General features: G+C 43.5%; 1 protein-coding gene and 1 long non-coding RNA gene across 3 annotated transcripts in view; one reads left to right on the top strand and one right to left on the bottom strand.

Annotated features, from left to right (window-relative positions):
- Nucleotides 1–1836: 1836 nt before the first annotated feature.
- LOC127908253 (uncharacterized) lies at nt 1837–8197 on the bottom strand. Its single transcript, XR_008066502.1, has 3 exons — nt 8106–8197; nt 5955–6096; nt 1837–2971 (listed from the first exon to the last, which is right to left on the bottom strand). It is a non-coding gene; the product is annotated as an uncharacterized LOC127908253 (long non-coding RNA).
- The window catches only part of LOC118395736 (ELKS/Rab6-interacting/CAST family member 1-like), a 41885-nt gene continuing 23132 nt past the window's right edge, over nt 7239–25991 (top strand). Inside the window, exons 1-3 of one of the 2 annotated variants that reach the window (XR_008066477.1) lie at nt 7239–7434; nt 9887–10722; nt 10957–11145. Coding sequence is in view for 1 of the 2 variants with exons in the window: in XM_052465914.1 (XP_052321874.1) it covers nt 10180–10722; nt 10957–11145 (732 nt within the window). In the remaining variant the exon portion in view is untranslated. The remainder of the gene's footprint in view (nt 7435–9886; nt 10723–10956; nt 11146–25991) is intronic. The other variant, XM_052465914.1, reaches the window with a different exon arrangement.

Genomic DNA, 25991 nt, shown 5'->3' on the forward strand with positions numbered 1-25991 from the left:
GCAGACGCTCTTATCCAGAGCGACTTACAAATTGGTGCATACACCTTATGACATCCAGTGGAACAGCCACTTGCATCTAAATCTTTTTTGGGGGAGAAGGGGGGTGAGAAGGATTACTTACCCTTACTTACCCTATCCTAGGTATTCCTTGAAGAGGTGGGGTTTCAGGTGTCTCCGGAAGGTGGTGATTGACTCCGCTGTCCTGGCGTCGTGAGGGAGTTTGTTCCACCATTGGGGGCCAGAGCAGCGAACAGTTTTGACTGGGCTGAGCGGGAACTGTACTTCCTCAGTGGTAGGGAGGCGAGCAGGCCAGAGGTGGATGAACGCAGTGCCCTTGTTTGGGTGTAGGGCCTGATCAGAGCCTGGAGGTACTGAGGTGCCGTTCCCCTCACAGCTCCGTAGGCAAGCACCATGGTCTTGTAGCGGATGCGAGCTTCAACTGGAAGCCAGTGGAGAGAGCGGAGGAGCGGGGTGACGTGAGAGAACTTGGGAAGGTTTAACACCAGACGGGCTGCGGCGTTCTGGATGAGTTGTAGGGGTTTAATGGCACAGGCAGGGAGCCCAGCCAACAGCGAGTTGCAGTAATCAAGACGGGAGATGACAAGTGCCTGGATTAGGACCTGCGCCGATTCCTGTGTGAGGCAGGGTCGTACTCTGCGGATGTTGTAGAGCATGAACCTACAGGAACGGGACACCGCCTTGATGTTAGTTGAGAACGTCAGGGTGTTGTCCAGGATCACGCCAAGGTTCTTAGCGCTCTGGGAGGAGGACACAATGGAGTTGTCAACCGTGATGGCGAGATCATGGAACGGGCAGTCCTTCCCCGGGAGGAAGAGGAGCTCCGTCTTGCTGAGGTTCAGCTTGAGGTGGTGATCCGTCATCCACACTGATATGTCTGCCAGACATGCAGAGATGCGATTCGCCACCTGGTCATCAGAAGGGGGAAAGGAGAAGATTAATTGTGTGTTGTCTGCATAGCAATGATAGGAGAGACCATGTGAGGTTATGACAGAGCCAAGTGACTTGGTGTATAGCGAGAATAAGAGAGGGCCTAGAACAGAGCCCTGGGGGACACCAGTGGTGAGAGCGCGTGGTGAGGAGACAGATTCTCGCCACGCCACCTGGTAGGAGCGACCTGTCAGGTAGGACGCAACCAAGCGTGGGCCGCGCCGGAGATGCCCAACTCGGAGAGGGTGGAGAGGAGGATCTGATGGTTCACAGTATCGAAGGCAGCCGATAGGTCTAGAAGGATGAGAGCAGAGGAGAGAGATTTAGCTTTAGCAGTGCGGAGCGCCTCCGTGATACAGAGAAGAGCAGTCTCAGTTGAATGACTAGTCTTGAAACCTGACTGATTTGGATCAAGAAGGTCATTCTGAGAGAGATAGCGGTAGAGCTGGCCAAGGACGGCACGCTCAAGAGTTTTGGAGAGAAAAGAGAGAAGGGATACTGGTCTGTAGTTGTTGACATCGGAGGGATCGAGTGTAGGTTTTTTCAGAAGGGGTGCAACTCTCGCTCTCTTGAAGACGGGAGGGACGTAGCCAGCGGTCAGGGATGAGTTGATGAGCGAGGTGAGGTAAGGGAGAAGGTCTCCGGAAATGGTCTGGAGAAGAGAGGAGGGGATAGGGTCAAGCGGGCAGGTTGTTGGGCGGCCGGCCGTCACAAGACGCGAGATTTCATCTGGAGAGAGAGGGGAGAAAGAGGTCAGAGCATAGGGTAGGGCAGTGTGAGCAGAACCAGCGGTGTCGTTTGACTTAGCAAACGAGGATCGGATGTCGTCGACCTTCTTTTCAAAATGGTTGACGAAGTCATCTGCAGAGAGGGAGGAGGGGGGATTCAGGAGGGAGGAGAAGGTGGCAAAGAGCTTCCTAGGGTTAGAGGCAGATGCTTGGAATTTAGAATGGTAGAAAGTGGCTTTAGCAGCAGAGACAGAGGAGGAAAATGTAGAGAGGAGGGAGTGAAAGTATGCCAGGTCCGCAGGGAGGCGAGTTTTCCTCCATTTCCGCTCGGCTGCCCGGAGCCCTAGAAGACAAATATATTTTCTTTCTGGTGGACACTTCTGGTGGATACAACATACAATATGTTTATTCAAAAGGGCAAGAGAGATGCAAGTTCACTTTGTCCAAAAAAGCATACTTTATTCATTACAAGTGTCACATTAAAGTTAATTAATCAAATTGATCAACAGTTACTCAGACGTTTGAAATTAGTTTAGAGTTTTGTCACATGCACAAGTAGTGAAATGCTTACTTGCTAGCTCTTTCCCAAAAATTCAGTGTTCAATATCAAATAGTATGAAGTAGATTTTTTTTAAACACACAAGAAATAAGAAAAACACGAGACATGAAGCTATATACAGGGTCCGTGCCAGTGCCAAATGTACAATATGCAGGGATACTGGAGTGGTTAAGGTAGATACACTATGTACATGTAGACAGAGGCAAGGAGAAATTGACTGATAGCAGGATAAATAGTCAAAATAATCAACATAGCAGCAGCATAAGTAGTGGGTGTATGTGTGTGTGTGTATTATTATTAGTGTGTGTGTGTGTGTGTGTGTGTGTGTGTGTGTGTGTGTGTGTGTGTGTGTGTGTGTGTGTGTGTGTGTGTGTGTGTGTGTGTGTGTGAGTATTTGAGTGTGTGTGCAGTAGAGTCCGTGTTGGCGTGTGTGAGTGTGTGGGTAAAGACTCGTGAGTGGCATAAAGTTAGTGCAGATAGACCGTGGATGAGCATGGGTAGCCATTGCTTAGCTGTTCAAAAGTCTCAGTGCTTGGCGATAGAAGCTGTCTCGTGCTTGTTGGTCCGAGACCAAATGCTCTGGTACCACCTGCCAGACGATAGCAGAGTGAACAGTCTATGGCTGGGGTCGCAGGAGTCTCTGGACAATTTTTGCACCTTCCTCAGACACCGCCTGCTATGTACAGTATGTCCTGGATGTCCTTATATGCAACATCAGTGTTCAGCATATCAGCTCCTGAAATGCACCAAACAATCCGAGAACCATACTACATTTGCATGTTATACCACTTAAATCATTGCAGATTGATCTCCTTTTGAGTGTACATGGAAGCATTCTTTCTTGGCGTTCACCATTATACTCAATGAATCTGATATACACATTCTTGCATAACATTAATGCAATAATCTTCCTTCTGATAATTCATACAAAATACATCTCATGTTGTTGTGAATGGACCGCTTTAGTGAACAAACATATCGGGACCACAAGCACTTCCATCTACCTGAGCTTTGAAATTCCCACAATGATGAGAAAATTCATATTTCAGAACAATGTCCACAACCTTTCCATGTCAAGCCAAATACTGTAGCACCAGATATTTCTGTAGTGAGTGCAGAATGCCCTCCAGTTCCTTCTCATACTGTTTTAAGGAGTCCATTATTTTAACACTCAATGTTACAGTGCCTTGCGAAAGTATTCGGCCCCCTTGAACTTTGCGACCTTTTGCCACATTTCAGGCTTCAAACATAAAGATATAAAACTGTATTTTTTTGTGAAGAATCAACAACAAGTGGGACACAATCATGAAGTGGAACGACATTTATTGGATATTTCAAACTTTTTTAACATATCAAAAACTGAAAAATTGGGCGTGCAAAATTATTCAGCCCCCTTAAGTTAATACTTTGTAGCGCCACCTTTTGCTGCGATTACAGCTGTAAGTCGCTTGGGGTATGTCTCTATCATTTTTGCACATCGAGAGACTGATATTTTTTCCCATTCCTCCTTCCAAAACAGCTCGAGCTCAGTGAGGTTGGATGGAGAGCATTTGTGAACAGCAGTTTTCAGTTCTTTCCACAGATTCTCGATTGGATTCAGGTCTGGACTTTGACTTGGCCATTCTAACACCTGGATATGTTTATTTTTGAACCATTCCATTGTAGATTTTGCTTTATGTTTTGGATCATTGTCTTGTTGGAAGACAAATCTCCGTCCCAGTCTCAGGTCTTTTGCAGACTCCATCAGGTTTTCTTCCAGAATGGTCCTGTATTTGGCTCCATCCATCTTCCCATCAATTTTAACCATCTTCCCTGTCCCTGCTGAAGAAAAGCAGGCCCAAACCATGATGCTGCCACCACCATGTTTGACAGTGGGGATGGTGTGTTCAGGGTGATGAGCTGTGTTGCTTTTACGCCAAACATAACGTTTTGCATTGTTGCCAAAAAGTTCAATTTTGGTTTCATCTGACCAAAGCACCTTCTTCCACATGTTTGGTGTGTCTCCTAGGTGGCTTGTGGCAAACTTTAAACAACACTTTTTATGGATATCTTTAAGAAATGACTTTCTTCTTGCCACTCTTCCATAAAGGCCAGATTTGTGCAATATACGACTGATTGTTGTCCTATGGACAGAGTCTCCCACCTCAGCTGTAGATCTCTGCAGTTCATCCAGAGTGATCATGGGCCTCTTGGCTGCATCTCTGATCAGTCTTCTCCTTGTATGAGCTGAAAGTTTAGAGGGACGGCCAGGTCTTGGTAGATTTGCAGTGGTCTGATACTCCTTCCATTTCAATATTATCGCTTGCACAGTGCTCCTTGGGATGTTTAAAGCTTGGGAAATCTTTTTGTATCCAAATCCGGCTTTAAACTTCTTCACAACTGTATCTCGGACCTGCCTGGTGTGTTCCTTGTTCTTCATGATGCTCTCTGCACTTTTAACGGACCTCTGAGACTATCACAGTGCAGGTGCATTTATACGGAGACTTGATTACACACAGGTGGATTGTATTTATCATCATTAGTCATTTAGGTCAACATTGGATCATTCAGAGATCCTCACTGAACTTCTGGAGAGAGTTTGCTGCACTGAAAGTAAAGGGGCTGAATAATTTTGCACGCCCAATTTTTCAGTTTTTGATTTGTTAAAAAAGTTTGAAATATCCAATAAATGTCGTTCCACTTCATGATTGTGTCCCACTTGTTGTTGATTCTTCACAAAAAAAATACAGTTTTATATCTTTATGTTTGAAGCCTGAAATGTGGCAAAAGGTCGCAAAGTTCAAGGGGGCCGAATACTTTCACAAGGCACTGTATACTCATTTGAGCACAAACACATTATCCAATGTGCTTTTAAATTCACAGGTATTATTACATTCTCAAAACGCCACCAATTGAGAGGAATCACATTCCTTGCATTTGACAGTGCATACAGTAAGTGAATGACTTCTTTTAGACCAAAGTGGAGAACCTCTACTTATCCGGTCATATTCAACTAGACAAAATGTGTCTTTGTGCAGCAATTTGTTGAGTAATTCTAATCTATAGCTAACTGACAACTTTGATGTCTCAGTGCAGTTCACGTGCAAAAACTGGTTATGACATGTATACAGTTTCACAAATTGGTATTTGTCTGAAAATGTGACAACTAGAAATAGTATATGTATGTTTGCTAAATATGCAAAGGAGAGTAAAGCTTCTAGGTAATTTGATCCTATCCCTGTCTATTTATACAAGCAAAGTCTGTAGAGCATGGGTTACATAAAAGCTTGAATGTTGAGTGCCTTTTGAATTCTTAGATATATTACATGCTCTGCTCTGTTGATTCAAACCAAAGAGGTATTGGCCTACGCGTTCTGCAGAAATGTCCCTGGGTTATATGATCAGTTGTTTTGTAGTCTGGCCATACACTGCCTGAGTATCACACTCACTGGAAATGTTTAGACTGTGAGTGTAGAGCAGACCATTTTCCAAGAAATTTGCAGGTAGAATTTCCTGAACAAAATGTTCAACTATGTCCTTTACACCACTTTAATGAAGTTGTTCTTGGATTGTAATGAAGTTGAACAATGGATTGTGAAAATGTCGCTGAATTCAATGCTTCAAACTGGGAAATTGCCTTTTTGAAGTGAGGAGAAGGTTTCCTTTGGTCAGCAATAAGTAATCTCTTATGGCATTCAGAAAATGCTGATGGAGTATCGAGAAAAATGTAAATGGGTCACCTTATTTTCCAATCACTGTGTGCATGGACTCTACAAGGTGTCGAAAGCGTTCCACAGGGATGCTGGCCCCTGTTGACTCCAATGCTTCCCACAGTTGGGTCAAGCTGGCGGGATGTCCTTTGGGTGGTGGACACACAGGAAACTGTTGAACGTGAAAAACCCAGCAGTGTTGCAGTTGTTGACACAAACATGTGCGCCTGGCACCTACTACCATACCTCATTCAAAGGCACTATATATTTTGTCTTGCCCATTCACCCTCTGAAAGGCACAGATATACAATTAATCTCAATTGTTTCAAGACTTAAAAATCCTTCTTTGACCTGTCTCCTGCCCTTCATCTACATGGATTGAAGTGGATTTAACAAGTGACATCAATAAGGGATCATAGCTTTCACATGGGTTCACCTGGTCAGTCTGTCATGGAAAGGATTCACCTGGTCAGTCTATGTAATGTTTTCAACATTCAGTGAACATGCTGACTCTATACCTATCATCTTTACCACGTAAGTTTTTTACAGAGTTCATAAGCCTGTCGCATTAAATTACTTTTGCATGCTCGTATGACACGGAAGTCAAGATCTCTTGCCGTGGCTTGTTCTGTCTATTTTCCAGCAGCGCCGCAAATACATCTCCATATTGTTGCTATTAAATATTTTCATAGCTACATTCAACAACTCTGTAGGACTTGGGGAAGCAGAGAATGTCCACCTCCAGGTCACGCTGACCTTCGAGGGGAATCCTGGTACTGCAGATGAGGCCACCATTCACTTTACCCTGTAATCATATGGATATTTTAGGTTTTGCAGTGATTATTATACTTTAACCTGATGACGTGATGCATTTGGCACTCGTGGCTGGCCATGGGCTGATTTTAAATGTGTAAAGGCGTGCTCTATAAGCCAATATGTATTCCATATACAGGGATGCACATTGTGGCCAATGTAATAGGCAGAGTAAAATGCCAGCAACACTCCTTGTTATTCAGAGCCCCATGAAATGACACCATGTACATTCTACAGATACTGAGTATTCCCTACAATACTTTTACTGCTGCACCTCGAATAGTTTTTGCTCTATAAGCCAATATGTATTTCATATACAGTTACATGCAGTGGGGGCATTTTTAAAATTTTTATGTCACTTAAACATGAACAAATATGAATCATTGTTAATGTTTAGAAAATTATTTTTCATATATCATGAATAATAAATATAGGTTATTGACACTTTTGTACGATTACATGGGGAACTTTTATTTAGAAAATGTCCGAAATTCTGTGACCGGAAATAGTTTTTTTTAGTGTGGCTGACGAGACGCTGCTGAAGAAGAAAGCCGCTGGTTGTGTTGGCAAAAATAGGTTAAAATCGGATAGAGGTATGCAGAAGAAATAAGGGAAAATGTCCGTATATGGAGCCGTTTTCCATTTGACGCAGGATACAGCAAACTGACTTGACCCCATCGGACATAGCTACAGCAAAGTACGTTAGTTCACTCTAAAAGTGATTTTCATAATCATTGTGTTCATTGCTAATCAACAAAAAATGGGTTCTGCTTGACCATATCCGATTCCTGGTATTTATTCATTAGTATTCATCGGGATATGAGCTTTTGTCGATTACGGCATTTGTGTTAGTTTTTTTTACGGGAGAGCGACTTACTTTTAATGAAGGAAAACTCCCTAAATAATGTTCAACCCTGAAGCAATGGAGGAGGAGAAAGGGATACACATGAGAGGGAGATTTTCGGTGGCTCCTCAGCCCCTTGTCTGTATTCCCAGCGAAGAAAACATTTTAGATGTTGTCCATTTCTAAATAATTTAGACGTCTTGCCATCTAAGTTGACAATTGTATTATTACCCTCGCCTCGGACCAGCTGCATATCTTGCACCCATTTTTTTTATTCCCAGGGTTTAAATGGCCAACCCTTTAGGTCGGTGTATCCAACACAGTTAATGTAGCGATTCACTTAGTGAACAAGAAAATGTAGCACGCTTCCTTGCTCAATATAGTGCTTGCTGCCAAAGAGATGCTACTTTACAACAAAAAATGATATTGCGGTAAAACGTTACATTGTAACGCTTGATAACCCAGCCATATTAACTTAGCTTTTGCTGCTAGCTGTAACTAGCCTGCCAACTAGCTGTGCTTACGTTTATGAGGAGTCTTCAATCGAAATTGTCCGTGATGAAATGTATTCTGCATATAGTGTTTTTTTGTGCAAATTCTGTAGCATTTCTGGGGCCACAACGCTGTCATTTGATTCAACTGAAAAGGGGCGCTCCTCCCTACATTAGCCAGATCACGTGATACATAGCATAACGCACATGCGCCCCTATTGCTTTTTCTCTGAGATGTCAAAGCAAGCAAAGCAGAAACTGGCTACTCTTTGACTGATGTAGCTGGCAAGGAAACTGCTGTTTGACTTAACAGAACAAAGTATTTATTCCCAGTGCTGAGCTAGTAGTTTAACTGACGTGTAACGTTATTGTTTCATCCCTTCTTGACTGAAGTTCTGTCTGAAGTGAATGAACTAAGGCTACCACAGCCAGTTCAGCTCTAGCCTCTAGCTATCAGTCAGGTGCCAGTGTCTCACAGCTGTTGTGTGTAATGGAAATGTTTTGTAGCCTGATATTCTGTTTTTTGATGCGTTGTGAGTTTTTATTAGTCAGTATAGCAATGTAAAGTTATTGATCTGCCAGGTTCCTTAGTTAATTCCCTTAATTTCACACTGACATGGTATAAACAACTCTACAGGCTTCACTGTCATGGTGAACAGTCAGTACATAACACTATGCTCATCATTTATTAGCAGGAACAGATGGTGACAGATGTCCAAGCAAAGCAAGACAGCCAGGAAAAATGAATTTTGCAGTATAATATAGCAATCAATGAATGGATACAAAGTTACATCTTGAGTTGATGGGTAGGCTTCAGTTTGGGACCTAGGAAGAATGGTCATTTCAATTATTGAACAATTGATTCTATTCTTGGATAATATAATGTATAAATGTACATCAAGGTAATTCTTTGACATGCCTCATCTGAGAAGGATCAGATGGTGACAGGGGTCTCAGCAGGGTCAAGCAACCAGAGAAGACCAGTGTGTGACGGTGCTGAGATTACACTTTATTCTCTCTGCGCAGAAAACACTGGACAAGCCAGGAGCTTCAAAGATTGAAACTATTTTAAGGCAGTCTGACAAACCTCTAAAGTTGATTTCCAAACTGTATCAAGGGTTGATAGAGGCTTTTCCCGATGACACAAAACATGTAAAACAAAAATATGAGGAAACCTGGTAGACACTATTGATGATGATGAATGGATACAGATGTGTTTGAATGCCCAGTCATGTTCATATCATCTCAGACATAAATTACTGCACTTTAAGACTATCCATATAATGTACTATATGTCAGTGAAACTGAATATCATGCACTCAGAAATGTAATTCCTCTGCTGGAGGTGTAAAACACAGAAGGGGTCATATTTGCATATGTTATACTCTTATGAAGGCTAGGTGAATTCTGGCAAAGATTATTTTATTTTGTCTCAGCAGGTCTTCAGATTCTCGCTTCTCTCGGTTTTGATTTGCTTGGAAATGTTGATACTGGAGACTGTTATCAGTAGAAACTATGTAACCAAGCATTTATAACTGCTAAGAAATGCATTGCCATTAATTGGCGGGTTGATTATCCCCCCACACTGTCACAATGGATGGCAGAAATGTCCAGTTATGTACAGTATCACTAGATTTGATTTATTACAAGATTACGGGAATATTGTGCTACTTTCATAAGGTTTGGATGCCTTCTATGGAATATTGTACGACAAAAGGAGTCTGTATTGAAAACATGCCCATGTCAGGAGAGATACCTAGTCAGGCAATATCTAGCTGTTGATGATCCCTTTTAAACTCTGTTCCTTCTTCCAGATCAGTTTCCTGTGTGTGGACTCTCTGAGTGGCTGTTCTCTCACTCCAAGAACAGCTGTCACCCAGTCCCTTCTGAGAGTGAGTGAGCGTGAAGAGAGCTTAACAATTTCACATGAATCAAGTGCTCACTTTCTCCAGTTGAAGCCGGAACAGAGAGACACGTCAGCACAAACTCACAGATCTGCTGTCAAAATCTCTCACACACACACTAGGCAAAGCTACATCCTGACATTTCAGACACTGCACCTCTTCATTCCCACCATCAATACGTTCACTCCTCTGCTTCAGTGAACATGTACGGCAGCTCCCGTTCCGTGGGCAGAGCGGATGCCAACCTCAGCGGAGGGAGAGATGGGGGGAGCAGCCAGGGTTCAGGTCGCTCCCCTCATCTCCCCCGTTCCCCACGGATGGGCCACCGTCGCACCAACAGCACGGGGGGCAGTGGAGGGGGTCCAGGCGGAGCGGGGGGTAAGACCCTCTCCATGGAGAACATCCAGTCCCTCAATGCCGCCTATGCCACCTCAGGACCCATGTACCTGAGCGACAACGAGGTTGCCATGTCCGACCACGTTAACAAGAGTGGTCGAGAGATGACCACAATGGGTCGACAGAGGGTGACCTATGGGTCAAGAGCAAGCGCAGGAGGGGGTGGAGGGGTGGCAGCTAGCACTCCCAACATCGCCACATCTGCCCAGGCCAACGCTGTGCTCCCTGGGGGAATGATGGCAGGTGACGCCCTGGCTTTTGGGGATCACCACATGGCCTCCACGGTCCCTCACTCCCTGAGACAGGCCCGGGACAACACCATACTGGACCTGCAGGCCCAACTCAAAGAGGTCAGTAGCCACAGTTGGTAATGTTAGTCTGTCTGTAGAATGACAATGGACAAGGAAAGCTCAATGCTGTGATGTCATAAGGAAAGTTAGTAATAAATCGTTTGACATGTACCCTACTTTGAGAAGATCTAGTATGACTTTGATGTTGAGTGTTCTGCTATTTGTGTGAAAACATTTTGTATTTGCAGTGTGTATGTGTGTATGTTTTACTGACTGAGTCGGCTGGTCCCTCAGGTTCTGCGTGAGAACGAGTTGCTGTGTCGTGAGGTGGAGGTTAAGGAGAGCAAGCTGAGTTCCTCCATGAACTCCATCAAGACTTTCTGGAGCCCTGAGCTGAAGAAGGAGAGAGCCCTAAGGAAGGACGAGGTGTCCAAGATCACTGTCTGGAAGGAACAGTACCGCGTGGTGCAGGATGAGACCCAGGTGTGTGTGTGACATTTTTCATCCATGTAATTGTGAAAGAAAGGATTGGGGGTTAGATATTCTGATCCTAGATTTGTGTTGACGGCAATTTACTACCTCAAGCACAGGACAGGTTATAGCCTATAGTCTAGGTGTTTTGGTAGTTTTTTGTGGGTTTTCTCTTTGACCAGTATTGCCAGCATTATCCACTGGATTTGCTGCAGATGGAAAATCCTAGGAAATGCTCTTTAATTGACAGAAGCTGTCTACAATCAATCATTCAATGTCGGTAGGGTTCTGTTGGGGGATCGCCTAAACCAGGGCGTAGCTTACGAATCTTAATTGCACAAAGACTAATATTTGGCAGGAAAAACTATTTGTAGATCAGTGGTTCTACACCTCGATTTGCTCAAGCTGATCCTCTCCAACAGACTCAATCCCTGATCATAGGAGGTTTTAAAAATGGGGCAATTAGGACAGTCAGTGGAGAGACTATGAATCCAACCAGAAAATATAAGCAATTCTAAATCAGAATGTCGCTTGAAAATAGAGCATGCATATACGCCTCTGGGACGTTCTTTGCAGACAACAATATATTCTGCAAAACCTGCAATTTAGCATTAGATTATAAATGGAAAGAAAAGTAGCCATCTGAAAGTATATATAAACTCAGCAACAAAAGAAACTTCCCTTTTTCAGGACCCCGTCTTTAAAAGATAATTCGTAAAAATCCAAATAATTTCACAGATCTTCATTGTAAAGGGTTTAAACACTGTTTCCCATGCTTGTTCAATGAACCATAAACAATTAATGAACATACACCTGTTGAACAGTCATTAACACACGAACAGCTTACAGACAGACGTTAGGCAATTAAGGTCACAGTTATGAAACCTTAGGACACTAAAGTTTTCTGGTGCAAATCTGGTGCAGTCCATGAGGAGGAGATGCACTGCAGTACTTAATGCAGCTGGTGGCCACACCAGATACGGACCAGTTTGATTTTAACGCCCCCTTTGTTCAGGGACACATTATTCAATTTCTGTTAGTCACATGTCTGTGGAACTTGTTCAGTTTATGTCTCAGTTGTTGAATCTTGTTATGTTCATTCAAATATTTACACATGCTAAGTTTGTTGAAAATAAACACAGTTGACAGTGAGATGACGTTTCTTTTTTTGCTGAGTTTATATACATTGCTCAAAAAAATAAAGGGAACACTTAAACAACACAATGTAACTCCAAGTCAATCACACTTCTGTGAAATCAAACTGTCCACTTAGGAAGCAACACTGATTGACAATAAATTTCACATGCTGTTGTGCACATGGAATAGACAACAGGTGGAAATTATAGGCAATTAGCAAGACACCCCCAATAAAGGAGGGGTTCTGCAGGTGGTGACCACAGACCACTTCTCAGTTCCTATGCTTCCTGGCTGATGTTTTAGTCACTTTTGAATATTGGTGGTGCTTTCACTCTAGTGGTAGCATGAGATGGAGTCTACAACCCACACAAGTGGCTCAGGTAGTGCAGCTCATCCAGGATGGAACATCAATGCGAGCTGTGGCAAGAAGGTTTGCTGTGTCTGTCAGCATAGTGTCCAGAGCATGGAGGCGCTACCAGGAGACAGGCCAGTACATCAGGAGATGTAGAGGAGGCCGTAGGAGGGCAACAACCCAGCAGCAGGACCGCTACCTCCGCCTTTGTGCAAGGAGGAGCACTGCCAGAGCCCTGCAAAATGACCTCCAGCAGGCCACAAATGTGCATGTGTCTGCTCAAACGGTCAGAAACCGACTCCGTGAGGGTGGTATGAGGGCCCGACGTCCACAGGTGGGGGTTGTGCTTACAGCCCAACACCGTGCAGGATGTTTGGCATTTGCCAGAGAACACCAAGATTAGCAAATTTGCCACTGGTGCCCTTTGCTCTTCACAGATGAAAGCAGGTTCACACTGAGCACATGTGACAGAGTCTGGAGACGCCGTGGAGAACGTTCTGCTGCCTGCAACATCCTCCAGCATGACCGGTTTGGCGGTGGATCAGTCATGGTGTGGGGTGGCATTTCTTTGGGGGGCCGCACAGCGCTCCATGTGCTCGCCAGGGGTAGCCTGACTGCCATTTGGTACCGAGATGAGATCCTCAAACCCCTTGTGAGACCATATGCTGGTGCGGTTGGCCCTGGGTTCCTCCTAATGCAAGACAATGCTAGACCTCATGTGGCTGGAGTGTGTCAGCAGTTCCTGCAAGAGGAAGGCATTGATGCTATGGACTGGCCCGCCCGTTCCCCAGACCTGAAAACAATTGAGCACATCTGGAACATCATGTCTTGCTCCATCCACCAACGCCACGTTGCACCACAGACTGTCCAGGAGTTGGCGGATGCTTTAGTCCAGGTCTGGGAGGAGATCCCTCAGGAGACCATCTGCCACCTCATCAGGAGCATGCCCAGGCGTTGTAGGGAGGTCATACAGGCACGTGGAGGCCACACACACTACTGAGCCTCATTTTGACTTGTTTTAAGGACATTACATCAACGTTGGATCAGCCTGTAGTGTGTTTTTCCCACTTTCATTTTGAGTGTGACTCCAAATCCAGACCTCCATGGGTTGATACATGATTTCCATTGATCATTTTTGTGTGATTTTGTTGTCAGCACATTCAACTATGTAAAGAATATATTTATATTTCATTAATTCAGATCTAGGATGTGTTATTTTAGTGTTCCCTTTATTTTTTCTGAGCCGTGTATATATCTAGTACCAGTCTAAAGTTTGGACACCTACTCATTCAAGGGTTTTTCTTTTACTAGAGTAAACATTGTGGAATAATAGTGAAAACATTCCAAACTATGAAATAACACACATGGAATCATTTAGTGTTAAACAAATCAAAATACATTTTAGATTCTTCAAAGTAGCCACCTTTTGCTTTGATGACAGCTTTGCACACTCTTGGCATTCTCTCAACCAGCTTTATGAGGAATGCATTTTAATGAACCTTGTTGGAATTTCTTTCCTCAATGTGTTTGAGCCAATCAGTTGTGTTGTGACAAGGTAGGGATGGTTATACAGAATATAGCCCTATTTGGTAAAAGACCAAGTCCATATTATAGCAAGATCAAAATCAAAAGTAACAGTCAGTATCTGGTGTGGCCACCAGCTGCATTATGTACTGCAGTGAATCTCCTCCTCATGGACTGCACCAGATTTGCCAGTTCTTGCTGTGAGTTGTTACCCCACTCTTACCCCAAGGCACCTGCAAGTTTCCAGACATTTCTGGGGGGAATGGCCCTCACCCTCCGATCCAACAGGTTCCAGATGTGCTCAATGGGATTGAGATCCGGGCTCTTCACTGGCCATGGAAGAACACTGACATTCCTGTCTTCCATGAAATCATGCACAGAATGAGCAGTATGGCTGGTGGCATTGTCATGCAGGAGGGCATTTCAGGATGAGGCTGCAGGAAGGGTACCACATGAGCGAGGAGGATGGCTTCCCTGTAATGCACAGCTTTGAGATTGCCTGCAATGACAACAAGCTTAGTCCGATGATGCGGTGACACACCGCCCAAGACCATGACGGACCCTCTACCTCAATCGATCCCACTCCAGAGTACAGGCCTCGGTGTAACGCTTATTCCTTCGACGATGAACTCGAATCTGACCATCACCCCTGGTGAGACAAAACCGCAACTCGTCAGTGAAGAGCACTTTTTGCCAGTCCTGTCTGGTCCAGCGACGGTGGGTTTGTGCCCATAGGCGACACTGTTGCCGGTGATGTCTGGTGAGGACCTGCAAGCCCTCAGTCCAGCCTCTTTCAGCCTATTGCGGACAGTCTGAACACTGATGTGTTATATGTTAAAAAAGTTTGAAATATCCAATAAATGTCCCTCCACTTCATGATTGTGTCCCACTTGTTGTTGATTCTTCACAAAAAAATACAGTTTTATATCTTTGTTTGAAGCCTGAAATGTGGCAAAAGGTCGCAAAGTTCAAGGGAGCCGAATACTTTCGCAAGGCACTGTATCTAACAAGCAATCTAACAATTCCCCAACAACTACCTAATACACATCTAATGGGGTTAATGAGAATATGTATGTGGAAGTATATGGATGAGCGATGGCGAAGGTGCAATAGATGGTGTAAAATACAGTATATACAGTCGAAGTTGGAAGTTTACATACTGTACACCTTAGTCAAATAGATTTAAACCCCGTTTTTCACAATTTCAGACATTTAATCCAAGTAAAAATTCACTGTTTTAGGTCAGTTAGGATCACCACTTTATTTTAAGAATGTGAATGTGAATAAAAGTAGAGTGATTATATTTCTTTCATCACATTCCCAGTGGGTCAGAAGTTTACCTACACTCAAATAGTATTTGGTAGCATTGCCCTTAAATTGTTTAACTTTGGTCAAACGTTTCAAAACGTTTCTCGTCACTGGTGCATCCTGTTTGAATATCTGCCTACAAGATGGAAGGAGCATGATGGCATCGTGGTCGGATTTTCCGAAGGGAGAACAGGGGAGGGCTTTGTATGCATCGCGGAAGGGGAGGGCTTTGTATGCATCGCGGAAGTTAGAGTAGCAGTGGTCGAGGGTATTGCGCAAGCACAGCGCAATCAGTGGGCTGTAATAATTTAGGAAGACTTATTCTGAAATTTGCTTTGTTAAAATCCCCAGCTACAATAAATGCGGACTCAGGATGTATGATTTCCAGTTTGCGTATAGTCCATTGAAGTTCATTGATGACCGTCTTGGTGTCTGCTTGAGGGGGAATGTACACAGCTGTGACTATAACTGATGAGAATTCTCTTGGTCGGTTAAATGGCTGGCACTTGATTCTAAGGAATTCTAGGACTTGAGTTCCTGTATGTTGTTATGATTACTATTACATGAGTTGTTAAACATAAAGCATACACCCCCGCCCTTCCTTTTCCCATTGAGGTGTTTATTTCTGTCGGCGCGATGGATGGAGAAGCCCAGTGGCTGAAGAGATTCCGACAACATAACCCGAGAGAGCCATGTTTCCGTGAAAAAGAGAATGTTACAATCTCTGATGTCTCTCTGGAAGGCAACTCTTGCGCGAAATTCGTCTACCTTGTTGTCAATAGGCTGGACACTAGTAGTATACTTGGGAGTAGTGTGCGATGTGCACGTCTACGGAGCCTGGCCAGGTGGCTGCTCCTACTGCGGTGTTTTGGATCGCCTACTGGAATTATCTTCATTGTCCTGGGTGGTGGTCCGAACTGAGGATCCGCTTCGGGAAAGTTCTAATGTTTGTTATATGACGTTGCTCTTATATCCAACAGTTATTCCCGGCTGTATGTAATAAGACTTAAGATTTCCTCGGGTAAGAAATAATACATTTAAAAAATCTAAATAGTGCATAGTTTCCTTAGAACTCAAAGCGAGGCGACCATCTCTGTCGGCGCCATGCAACAACCTCATGGCTTGGTTTTTGCTCTGACATGCACTGTCAACTGTTGGAGCTTATAGAGACAGGAGTGTGCCTATCCAAATCATTTCCAATCAATTGAATTTACCACAGGTGGATTCCAATCAAGTTGTAGACATCTCAAGGATGATCAATGCATACAGGATGCACCTGAGCTCAATTTCGAGTCTCATTGCAAAGGGTGTGAATACTTAAAAAAAAAAAGTTTTTTAATGTATTTTAAATATTTTGAAACATTTCTTAACCTGTTTTTGCTTTATCATTAGGGGGTATTGTGTGTAGATTGCTGAGGGAAATTATATATTTAATTCATTTTAAAATAAGACTGTAACCTAACACCGTGGAAAAAGTCAAGGGGTCTCAGCCGAAGGCACTGTAGGCATATAAATGTGTCCGTTTTGGGATCTGATAGTATTTCTGATTGGCTTAACACACCACCACTCATGCATGACCTGTTGAGCGTCTCAACGTAATATTTGCTTCACCTCAAACAGCAACCATACAGAGTCTGTTTTTGCATCTATTGAGAATTACAATAGTTGCTCAATGTATTTGCGAAATATTTTCTCCTCTCTCCCTTTCGATAACCACTCAGCATGAAAGGGAAAAATGTCACGCTCTTATCCAGTGCAAATGTTATAAAATAGGCCTACCTGATTACATCTTATCAGTGCTTGTCTTGGACTGAAATAAGTTTCTGTATTCATTTTGGGTGCTGTTACTGTCTATATTTAGGTGCAGGGGTTCCATAATACTTTTGAGTTAATGTTCTATAAGAGCAACAGGAGCTCAAGCAGTAGAACATTTGAGTTGCCTTTACTCATCTCCGGGAAGCTCCTACCAAAGTCAAAAACGGCTTATTTTCCATTGTGCAAATATAGCCATGTCTGTTCCGAGCTCACTATAGCAGGGAACTCTAGAGGGCCCAGAATATTTCATGCAAAGTTGCAAGTTCGTTAGCGCAAGCTTCGGGCCAGACCCAAGTTAATAGTTGATGCAATGTTTCAAGTTTGGCTACACATGGCCTGTCTGCAACAATGTGATTTATAGGATATTTATTTTTATCTGATTATTTTCTACCTGCAGGCTGCAATGATTTTATTTGTTGACTTTATTTAGGCTATTTCTACATGGATGGCAATAGAAGTTACTATTTAGCTTTAACATTTTAATTTGAATAGAATTTTGATTAACCACATGATAATTATTTTGAGATAGGAAGACGTTATTATAAATTAACTGAAACTTTCAAGAAAATGTGCATATGAAAACCATGACTTGCACGCAGATAGGTAGAAATAGTAAGATAAATTGGCATTCATCATGAGAAAGGTTGCCTACTCCTCATGTAGCCTATCACCGGAAACTTCTGCCATTACTTTAGAGTAATGGCAGAATCTGAAAGCCTGCTGGAGTGGGAGGAGAATAGTTGGATTATGTTTTTTCTTCTTGTTGTCTAGATCTCTGGCTCCCTCTTGAGGCATTTGTATTATTTCATCCAACCTTAAGCTTAAACATCAGACAAGCTCAATGAATATAGGAGATTTTATTAAAACACATAGGGTCTGTCTACATATGGAAAAATGCATGTTTAAAAATGTTGACCGATCAATCAAATGTATTTATTAAGCCCTTTTTACATCAGCCAATGGCATACAGGGCTATAATCGATTTGTCGAAAGAACAGATGACTTTCAGACAAAAATCATCCCAGAGCTGAATGTAGTTTTGTAAAATGTAGTTTCCTACCCCTGGTTTAGTCTAATGACCAGCTCAGCACTCCATCACTGTGTGTGTATAAATATGTGACTGTTGGGAGGGAGATTTTCTGCACTTGAACCTTTGGACTTCTAACAGGTGTGTGCGCGTGCGTGCAGATGTGCATTATGCTCATTTTGGCCTTAGCTCTTGCAATGCTTTTCCAGGCATCACAATCCTGGTTTAACAGGAGATTAAGTGTATAAGAAACAGGGACCAGTTCTGTTTCAGGACTAGTGTATCATCTACAAGTGAAACCATCTGGTATGAACCAGATGTCTGGAAAACCTGGGTGATTTTTCACCTCGTGTTGTACTTCACTAATCAAATGAATGTATTTCCCCTCTGAATGCTGGCACCCTGACAGAAGGCATGTCTTTAATGACTAGTGGAGTGGATGGGCTGATCGGGATCATTTGGTGTTTCTGTTCCAGCCCATTATGGCCTGCTAAGTCACACACACACTTATCTAATGCCCCACTACTGTCCGTCTAACCATCCACGTCCAGTCCCTCACACTGCCAAGCACTCTCCCGTTTGTGTGTATGTGTGTGTTTGAGAGAGAGCAAGTGTTAAGAGGGGGGGAGAGAGGGAGAAAGAGAGAGACCACTGTAGAGGAACAAAGAGAGAGAAAGACCTGCTGTGTGTGGATGTATGTTCGTGTATGCAGTGTGTGTGTGCGTTGGCTGCAGCTCTCTTGTAATCCCTAGTATAAAATAGAAGACATTGATCCCCCTCATCCGCAGTGATAAGTGACTGCTATTAGTCTTTGAATGCGTGGCAGATGCTGTAAAATGGCTGTCATATTCCATCTCCTGCTGTAGCAAAATTCTTGCTTGAGAAATTGCTCTTGGCTAAGGAGCAATGTTTTTGCAATGTTTGATTTTTTTCAACAAAAACAATCCTTTAGAGTCCTATTAATTGGCCTTTATAGATAGAGCTAAATTGAAATGTTTCTTCCAGAAGAAATATGAAATGCATAAACATAGTAGCAATTGAAAGGGAGAAATTGAGAGATTATGGGAAAAGTATTAGACTAAAGTTGAGGACACAACTGTTCACCTGACCCAAGACTGAATCTAAACATTACACTGTTCATTTTTATATTTTCATTTTTATGTGCATTTTACATTTACTGTACATTTTGCAGAATTTGTTGATAACCACATTTTAAAATACTCTGGAATACTTTTTTGCCCCACTGTACATTCAGTAACATGTTAAGACTATTCCTGGGGAATGTGGAGTAGGTGCAAGATTACACATAAAATGACAAGGGTTTCAGTGAGCGGACTAATTGGTGTATGTCTCTAAGTGGCTACACACCTCTCCAAAGTGTGTGCAGTTCCTAAGTAATTTCAATGCACTTTTATGACTCAACTAAAAGGTGTTTATTTTTTTTTCTCTCTCCTAGCTGTGCCGTTGAGGAACTAGAGCAAGAACACTTGTAGTTGTTTTGTTTGGAACACAACCCGGCATCCCACCATCACACAATTACTGTTGTTTATGAAATCGCTATCTGGGTCAGGTGGCCATTATTTTAAGCTTGCTCTATTTCCAACATGACTAGCTAATTTATAAAATACCATCTTCCAGTGTTAGGCTTTTACAAGGCAATTCAGAGAAACGGATCGTAATTTTGGTGCGCAAAGAAAGGCGTCAGAAAGGAGTCATGGATTATCTTTTTAAATCCCCAAAACACATCACTACAACTGTACTGGGTCATTCAAGTGCGTGTTCCGCTGCAAATTGTCTTCACAATAGACAGTCTCATTCTGTTCTGAACAACCCAGGGTATGACACCACGTCATCTTGTAACTACATCAGACATGGTGATCATCAACATTGACACTGTGTATATGACATTAGTTTTATGATATGGAAATGTGGCTTTCTTGTATGATATCAAAGCGGTATTTATTTATATTCAACATTTAATCTCTCAATAGAGTCCCTCTTAATTTACAGCATTTCCCTCACTCAGACATCTTTTTCAAAAGTTGGCCAATTAGTGGAAGGGATAGGGGCAAGTTGTTGTCGCGTGCAGTTCTCAAGTTCAGAACGGCTGTCAGTCATACAGCACTGTGAAGCGCAGTCTGAGCTCTGTCATTTATAGCATGTTACTGTACAGCCACTGCGTTACCATTTAGGCGCTTATCAGTGCCCAAATCTGCTATTTCCAACCCATATACAGATATGAGTGTGAATATTAATATTATTATTAAGGGCTACTTGTTATCCAGAAATGAGATTTTGAGATAAAAATGGCTGAACTGTACCTTTTTAAACACCTCTCTGTTGTCTCAGAGCGAGATCTCAGTGAGTCAGACTTAGTCACTGGGTATGGGAGGAGGAGAGAGAATGAGGGAAGGTGAGAGAGTGAGCGGGAGGGTGAATGAGTGAAAGAGACATAGTGAGTGGCATAGGAGGAGAGTGTTGGATACAGGCACTGACTTGTTTTTGTGCTGTTGTCTGAAACATCTCCCAGCTGATCCAAATGAGAGAATAGAACACAGCATTGTATTTCTGTCAAATAGCTGGTCTGTCAAAAAACTGTGGCAGTACAGGCTCCAAAGAATGAATGCTGGCTGAGTTGTACTGTTGCTCACTCTGTATACCACTGGATGGGAATGTCCTGATTTGTACTGTTGCTCACTCTGTATACCACTGGATGGGAATGTCCTGATTTGTACTGTTGCTCACTCTGTATACCACTGGATGGGAATGTCCTGATTTGTACTGTTGCTCACTCTGTATACCACTGGATGGGAATGTCCTGATTTGTACTGTTGCTCACTCTGTATACCACTGGATGGGAATGCCCTGATTTGTACTGTTGCTCACTCTGTATACCACTGGATGGGAATGTCCTGATTTGTACTGTTGCTCACTCTGTATACCACTGGATGGGAATGTCCTGATTTGTACTGTTGCTCACTCTGTATACCACTGGATGGGAATGCCCTGATTTGTACTGTTGCTCACTCTGTATACCACTGGATGGGAATACCCTGATTTGTACTGTTGCTCACTCTGTATACCACTGGATGGGAATGCCCTGATTTGTACTGTTGCTCACTCTGTATACCACTGGATGGGAATGCCCTGATTTGTATTGTTGCTCACTCTGTATACCACTGGATGGGAATGTCCTGATTTGTACTGTTGCTCACTCTGTATACCACTGGATGGGAATGTCCTGATTTGTACTGTTGCTCACTCTGTATACCACTGGATGGGAATGTCCTGATTTGTACTGTTGCTCACTCTGTATACCACTGGATGGGAATGCCCTGATTTGTATTGTTGCTCACTCTGTATACCACTGGATGGGAATGCCCTGATTTGTATTGTTGCTCACTCTGTATACCACTGGATGGGAATGCCCTGATTTGTATTGTTGCTCACTCTGTATACCACTGGATGGGAATGCCCTGATTTGTACTGTTGCTCACTCTGTATACCACTGGATGGGAATGCCCTGATTTGTATTGTTGCTCACTCTGTATACCACTGGATGGGAATGCCCTGATTTGTACTGTTGCTCACTCTGTATACCACTGGATGGGAATGCCCTGATTTGTACTGTTGCTCACTCTGTATACCACTGGATGGGAATGCCCTGATTTGTACTGTTGCTCACTCTGTATACCACTGGATGGGAATGCCCTGATTTGTACTGTTGCTCACTCTGTATACCACTGGATGGGAATGCCCTGATTTGTACTGTTGCTCACTCTGTATACCACTGGATGGGAATGCCCTGATTTGTATTGTTGCTCACTCTGTATACCACTGGATGGGAATGCCCTGATTTGTACTGTTGCTCACTCTGTATACCACTGGATGGGAATGCCCTGATTTGTATTGTTGCTCACTCTGTATACCACTGGATGGGAATGTCCTGATTTGTACTGTTGCTCACTCTGTATACCACTGGATGGGAATGTCCTGATTTGTACTGTTGCTCACTCTGTATACCACTGGATGGGAATGTCCTGATTTGTACTGTTGCTCACTCTGTATACCACTGGATGGGAATGCCCTGATTTGTACTGTTGCTCACTCTGTATACCACTGGATGGGAATGTCCTGATTTGTACTGTTGCTCACTCTGTATACCACTGGATGGGAATGTCCTGATTTGTACTGTTGCTCACTCTGTATACCACTGGATGGGAATGCCCTGATTTGTACTGTTGCTCACTCTGTATACCACTGGATGGGAATGCCCTGATTTGTACTGTTGCTCACTCTGTATACCACTGGATGGGAATGCCCTGATTTGTACTGTTGCTCACTCTGTATACCACTGGATGGGAATGCCCTGATTTGTACTGTTGCTCACTCTGTATACCACTGGATGGGAATGTCCTGATTTGTACTGTTGCTCACTCTGTATACCACTGGATGGGAATGCCCTGATTTGTACTGTTGCTCACTCTGTATACCACTGGATGGGAATGCCCTGATTTGTACTGTTGCTCACTCTGTATACCACTGGATGGGAATGCCCTGATTTGTACTGTTGCTCACTCTGTATACCACTGGATGGGAATGTCCTGATTTGTACTGTTGCTCACTCTGTATACCACTGGATGGGAATGCCCTGATTTGTACTGTTGCTCACTCTGTATACCACTGGATGGGAATGCCCTGATTTGTACTGTTGCTCACTCTGTATACCACTGGATGGGAATGTCCTGATTTGTACTGTTGCTCACTCTGTATACCACTGGATGGGAATGCCCTGATTTGTACTGTTGCTCACTCTGTATACCACTGGATGGGAATGTCCTGATTTGTATTGTTGCTCACTCTGTATACCACTGGATGGGAATGCCCTGATTTGTACTGTTGCTCACTCTGTATACCACTGGATGGGAATGCCCTGATTTGTACTGTTGCTCACTCTGTATACCACTGGATGGGAATGCCCTGATTTGTACTGTTGCTCACTCTGTATACCACTGGATGGGAATGCCCTGATTTGTACTGTTGCTCACTCTGTATACCACTGGATGGGAATGCCCTGATTTGTACTGTTGCTCACTCTGTATACCACTGGATGGGAATGTCCTGATTTGTATTGTTGCTCACTCTGTATACCACTGGATGGGAATGCCCTGATTTGTACTGTTGCTCACTCTGTATACCACTGGATGGGAATGCCCTGATTTGTACTGTTGCTCACTCTGTATACCACTGGATGGGAATGCCCTGATTTGTACTGTTGTTCACTCTGTATACCACTGGATGGGAATGCCCTGATTTGTACTGTTGTTCACTCTGTATACCACTGGATGGGAATGCCCTGATTTGTACTGTTGCTCACTCTGTATACCACTGGATGGGAATGTCCTGATTTGTACTGTTGCTCACTCTGTATACCACTGGATGGGAATGTCCTGATTTGTACTGTTGCTCACTCTGTATACCACTGGATGGGAATGTCCTGATTTGTACTGTTGCTCACTCTGTATACCACTGGATGGGAATGCCCTGATTTGTACTGTTGCTCACTCTGTATACCACTGGATGGGAATGTCCTGATTTGTACTGTTGCTCACTCTGTATACCACTGGATGGGAATGTCCTGATTTGTACTGTTGCTCACTCTGTATACCACTGGATGGGAATGCCCTGATTTGTACTGTTGCTCACTCTGTATACCACTGGATGGGAATACCCTGATTTGTACTGTTGCTCACTCTGTATACCACTGGATGGGAATGCCCTGATTTGTACTGTTGCTCACTCTGTATACCACTGGATGGGAATGCCCTGATTTGTATTGTTGCTCACTCTGTATACCACTGGATGGGAATGTCCTGATTTGTACTGTTGCTCACTCTGTATACCACTGGATGGGAATGTCCTGATTTGTACTGTTGCTCACTCTGTATACCACTGGATGGGAATGTCCTGATTTGTACTGTTGCTCACTCTGTATACCACTGGATGGGAATGCCCTGATTTGTATTGTTGCTCACTCTGTATACCACTGGATGGGAATGCCCTGATTTGTATTGTTGCTCACTCTGTATACCACTGGATGGGAATGCCCTGATTTGTATTGTTGCTCACTCTGTATACCACTGGATGGGAATGCCCTGATTTGTACTGTTGCTCACTCTGTATACCACTGGATGGGAATGCCCTGATTTGTATTGTTGCTCACTCTGTATACCACTGGATGGGAATGCCCTGATTTGTACTGTTGCTCACTCTGTATACCACTGGATGGGAATGCCCTGATTTGTACTGTTGCTCACTCTGTATACCACTGGATGGGAATGCCCTGATTTGTACTGTTGCTCACTCTGTATACCACTGGATGGGAATGCCCTGATTTGTACTGTTGCTCACTCTGTATACCACTGGATGGGAATGCCCTGATTTGTACTGTTGCTCACTCTGTATACCACTGGATGGGAATGCCCTGATTTGTATTGTTGCTCACTCTGTATACCACTGGATGGGAATGCCCTGATTTGTACTGTTGCTCACTCTGTATACCACTGGATGGGAATGCCCTGATTTGTATTGTTGCTCACTCTGTATACCACTGGATGGGAATGTCCTGATTTGTACTGTTGCTCACTCTGTATACCACTGGATGGGAATGTCCTGATTTGTACTGTTGCTCACTCTGTATACCACTGGATGGGAATGTCCTGATTTGTACTGTTGCTCACTCTGTATACCACTGGATGGGAATGCCCTGATTTGTACTGTTGCTCACTCTGTATACCACTGGATGGGAATGTCCTGATTTGTACTGTTGCTCACTCTGTATACCACTGGATGGGAATGTCCTGATTTGTACTGTTGCTCACTCTGTATACCACTGGATGGGAATGCCCTGATTTGTACTGTTGCTCACTCTGTATACCACTGGATGGGAATGCCCTGATTTGTACTGTTGCTCACTCTGTATACCACTGGATGGGAATGCCCTGATTTGTACTGTTGCTCACTCTGTATACCACTGGATGGGAATGCCCTGATTTGTACTGTTGCTCACTCTGTATACCACTGGATGGGAATGTCCTGATTTGTACTGTTGCTCACTCTGTATACCACTGGATGGGAATGCCCTGATTTGTACTGTTGCTCACTCTGTATACCACTGGATGGGAATGCCCTGATTTGTACTGTTGCTCACTCTGTATACCACTGGATGGGAATGCCCTGATTTGTACTGTTGCTCACTCTGTATACCACTGGATGGGAATGTCCTGATTTGTACTGTTGCTCACTCTGTATACCACTGGATGGGAATGCCCTGATTTGTACTGTTGCTCACTCTGTATACCACTGGATGGGAATGCCCTGATTTGTACTGTTGCTCACTCTGTATACCACTGGATGGGAATGTCCTGATTTGTACTGTTGCTCACTCTGTATACCACTGGATGGGAATGCCCTGATTTGTACTGTTGCTCACTCTGTATACCACTGGATGGGAATGTCCTGATTTGTATTGTTGCTCACTCTGTATACCACTGGATGGGAATGCCCTGATTTGTACTGTTGCTCACTCTGTATACCACTGGATGGGAATGCCCTGATTTGTACTGTTGCTCACTCTGTATACCACTGGATGGGAATGCCCTGATTTGTACTGTTGCTCACTCTGTATACCACTGG

The sequence above is a fragment of the Oncorhynchus keta genome, chromosome 17 (genome assembly GCF_023373465.1).
Source record: "Oncorhynchus keta strain PuntledgeMale-10-30-2019 chromosome 17, Oket_V2, whole genome shotgun sequence".
NCBI classification, from domain to species: Eukaryota; Metazoa; Chordata; class Actinopteri; order Salmoniformes; family Salmonidae; genus Oncorhynchus; species Oncorhynchus keta.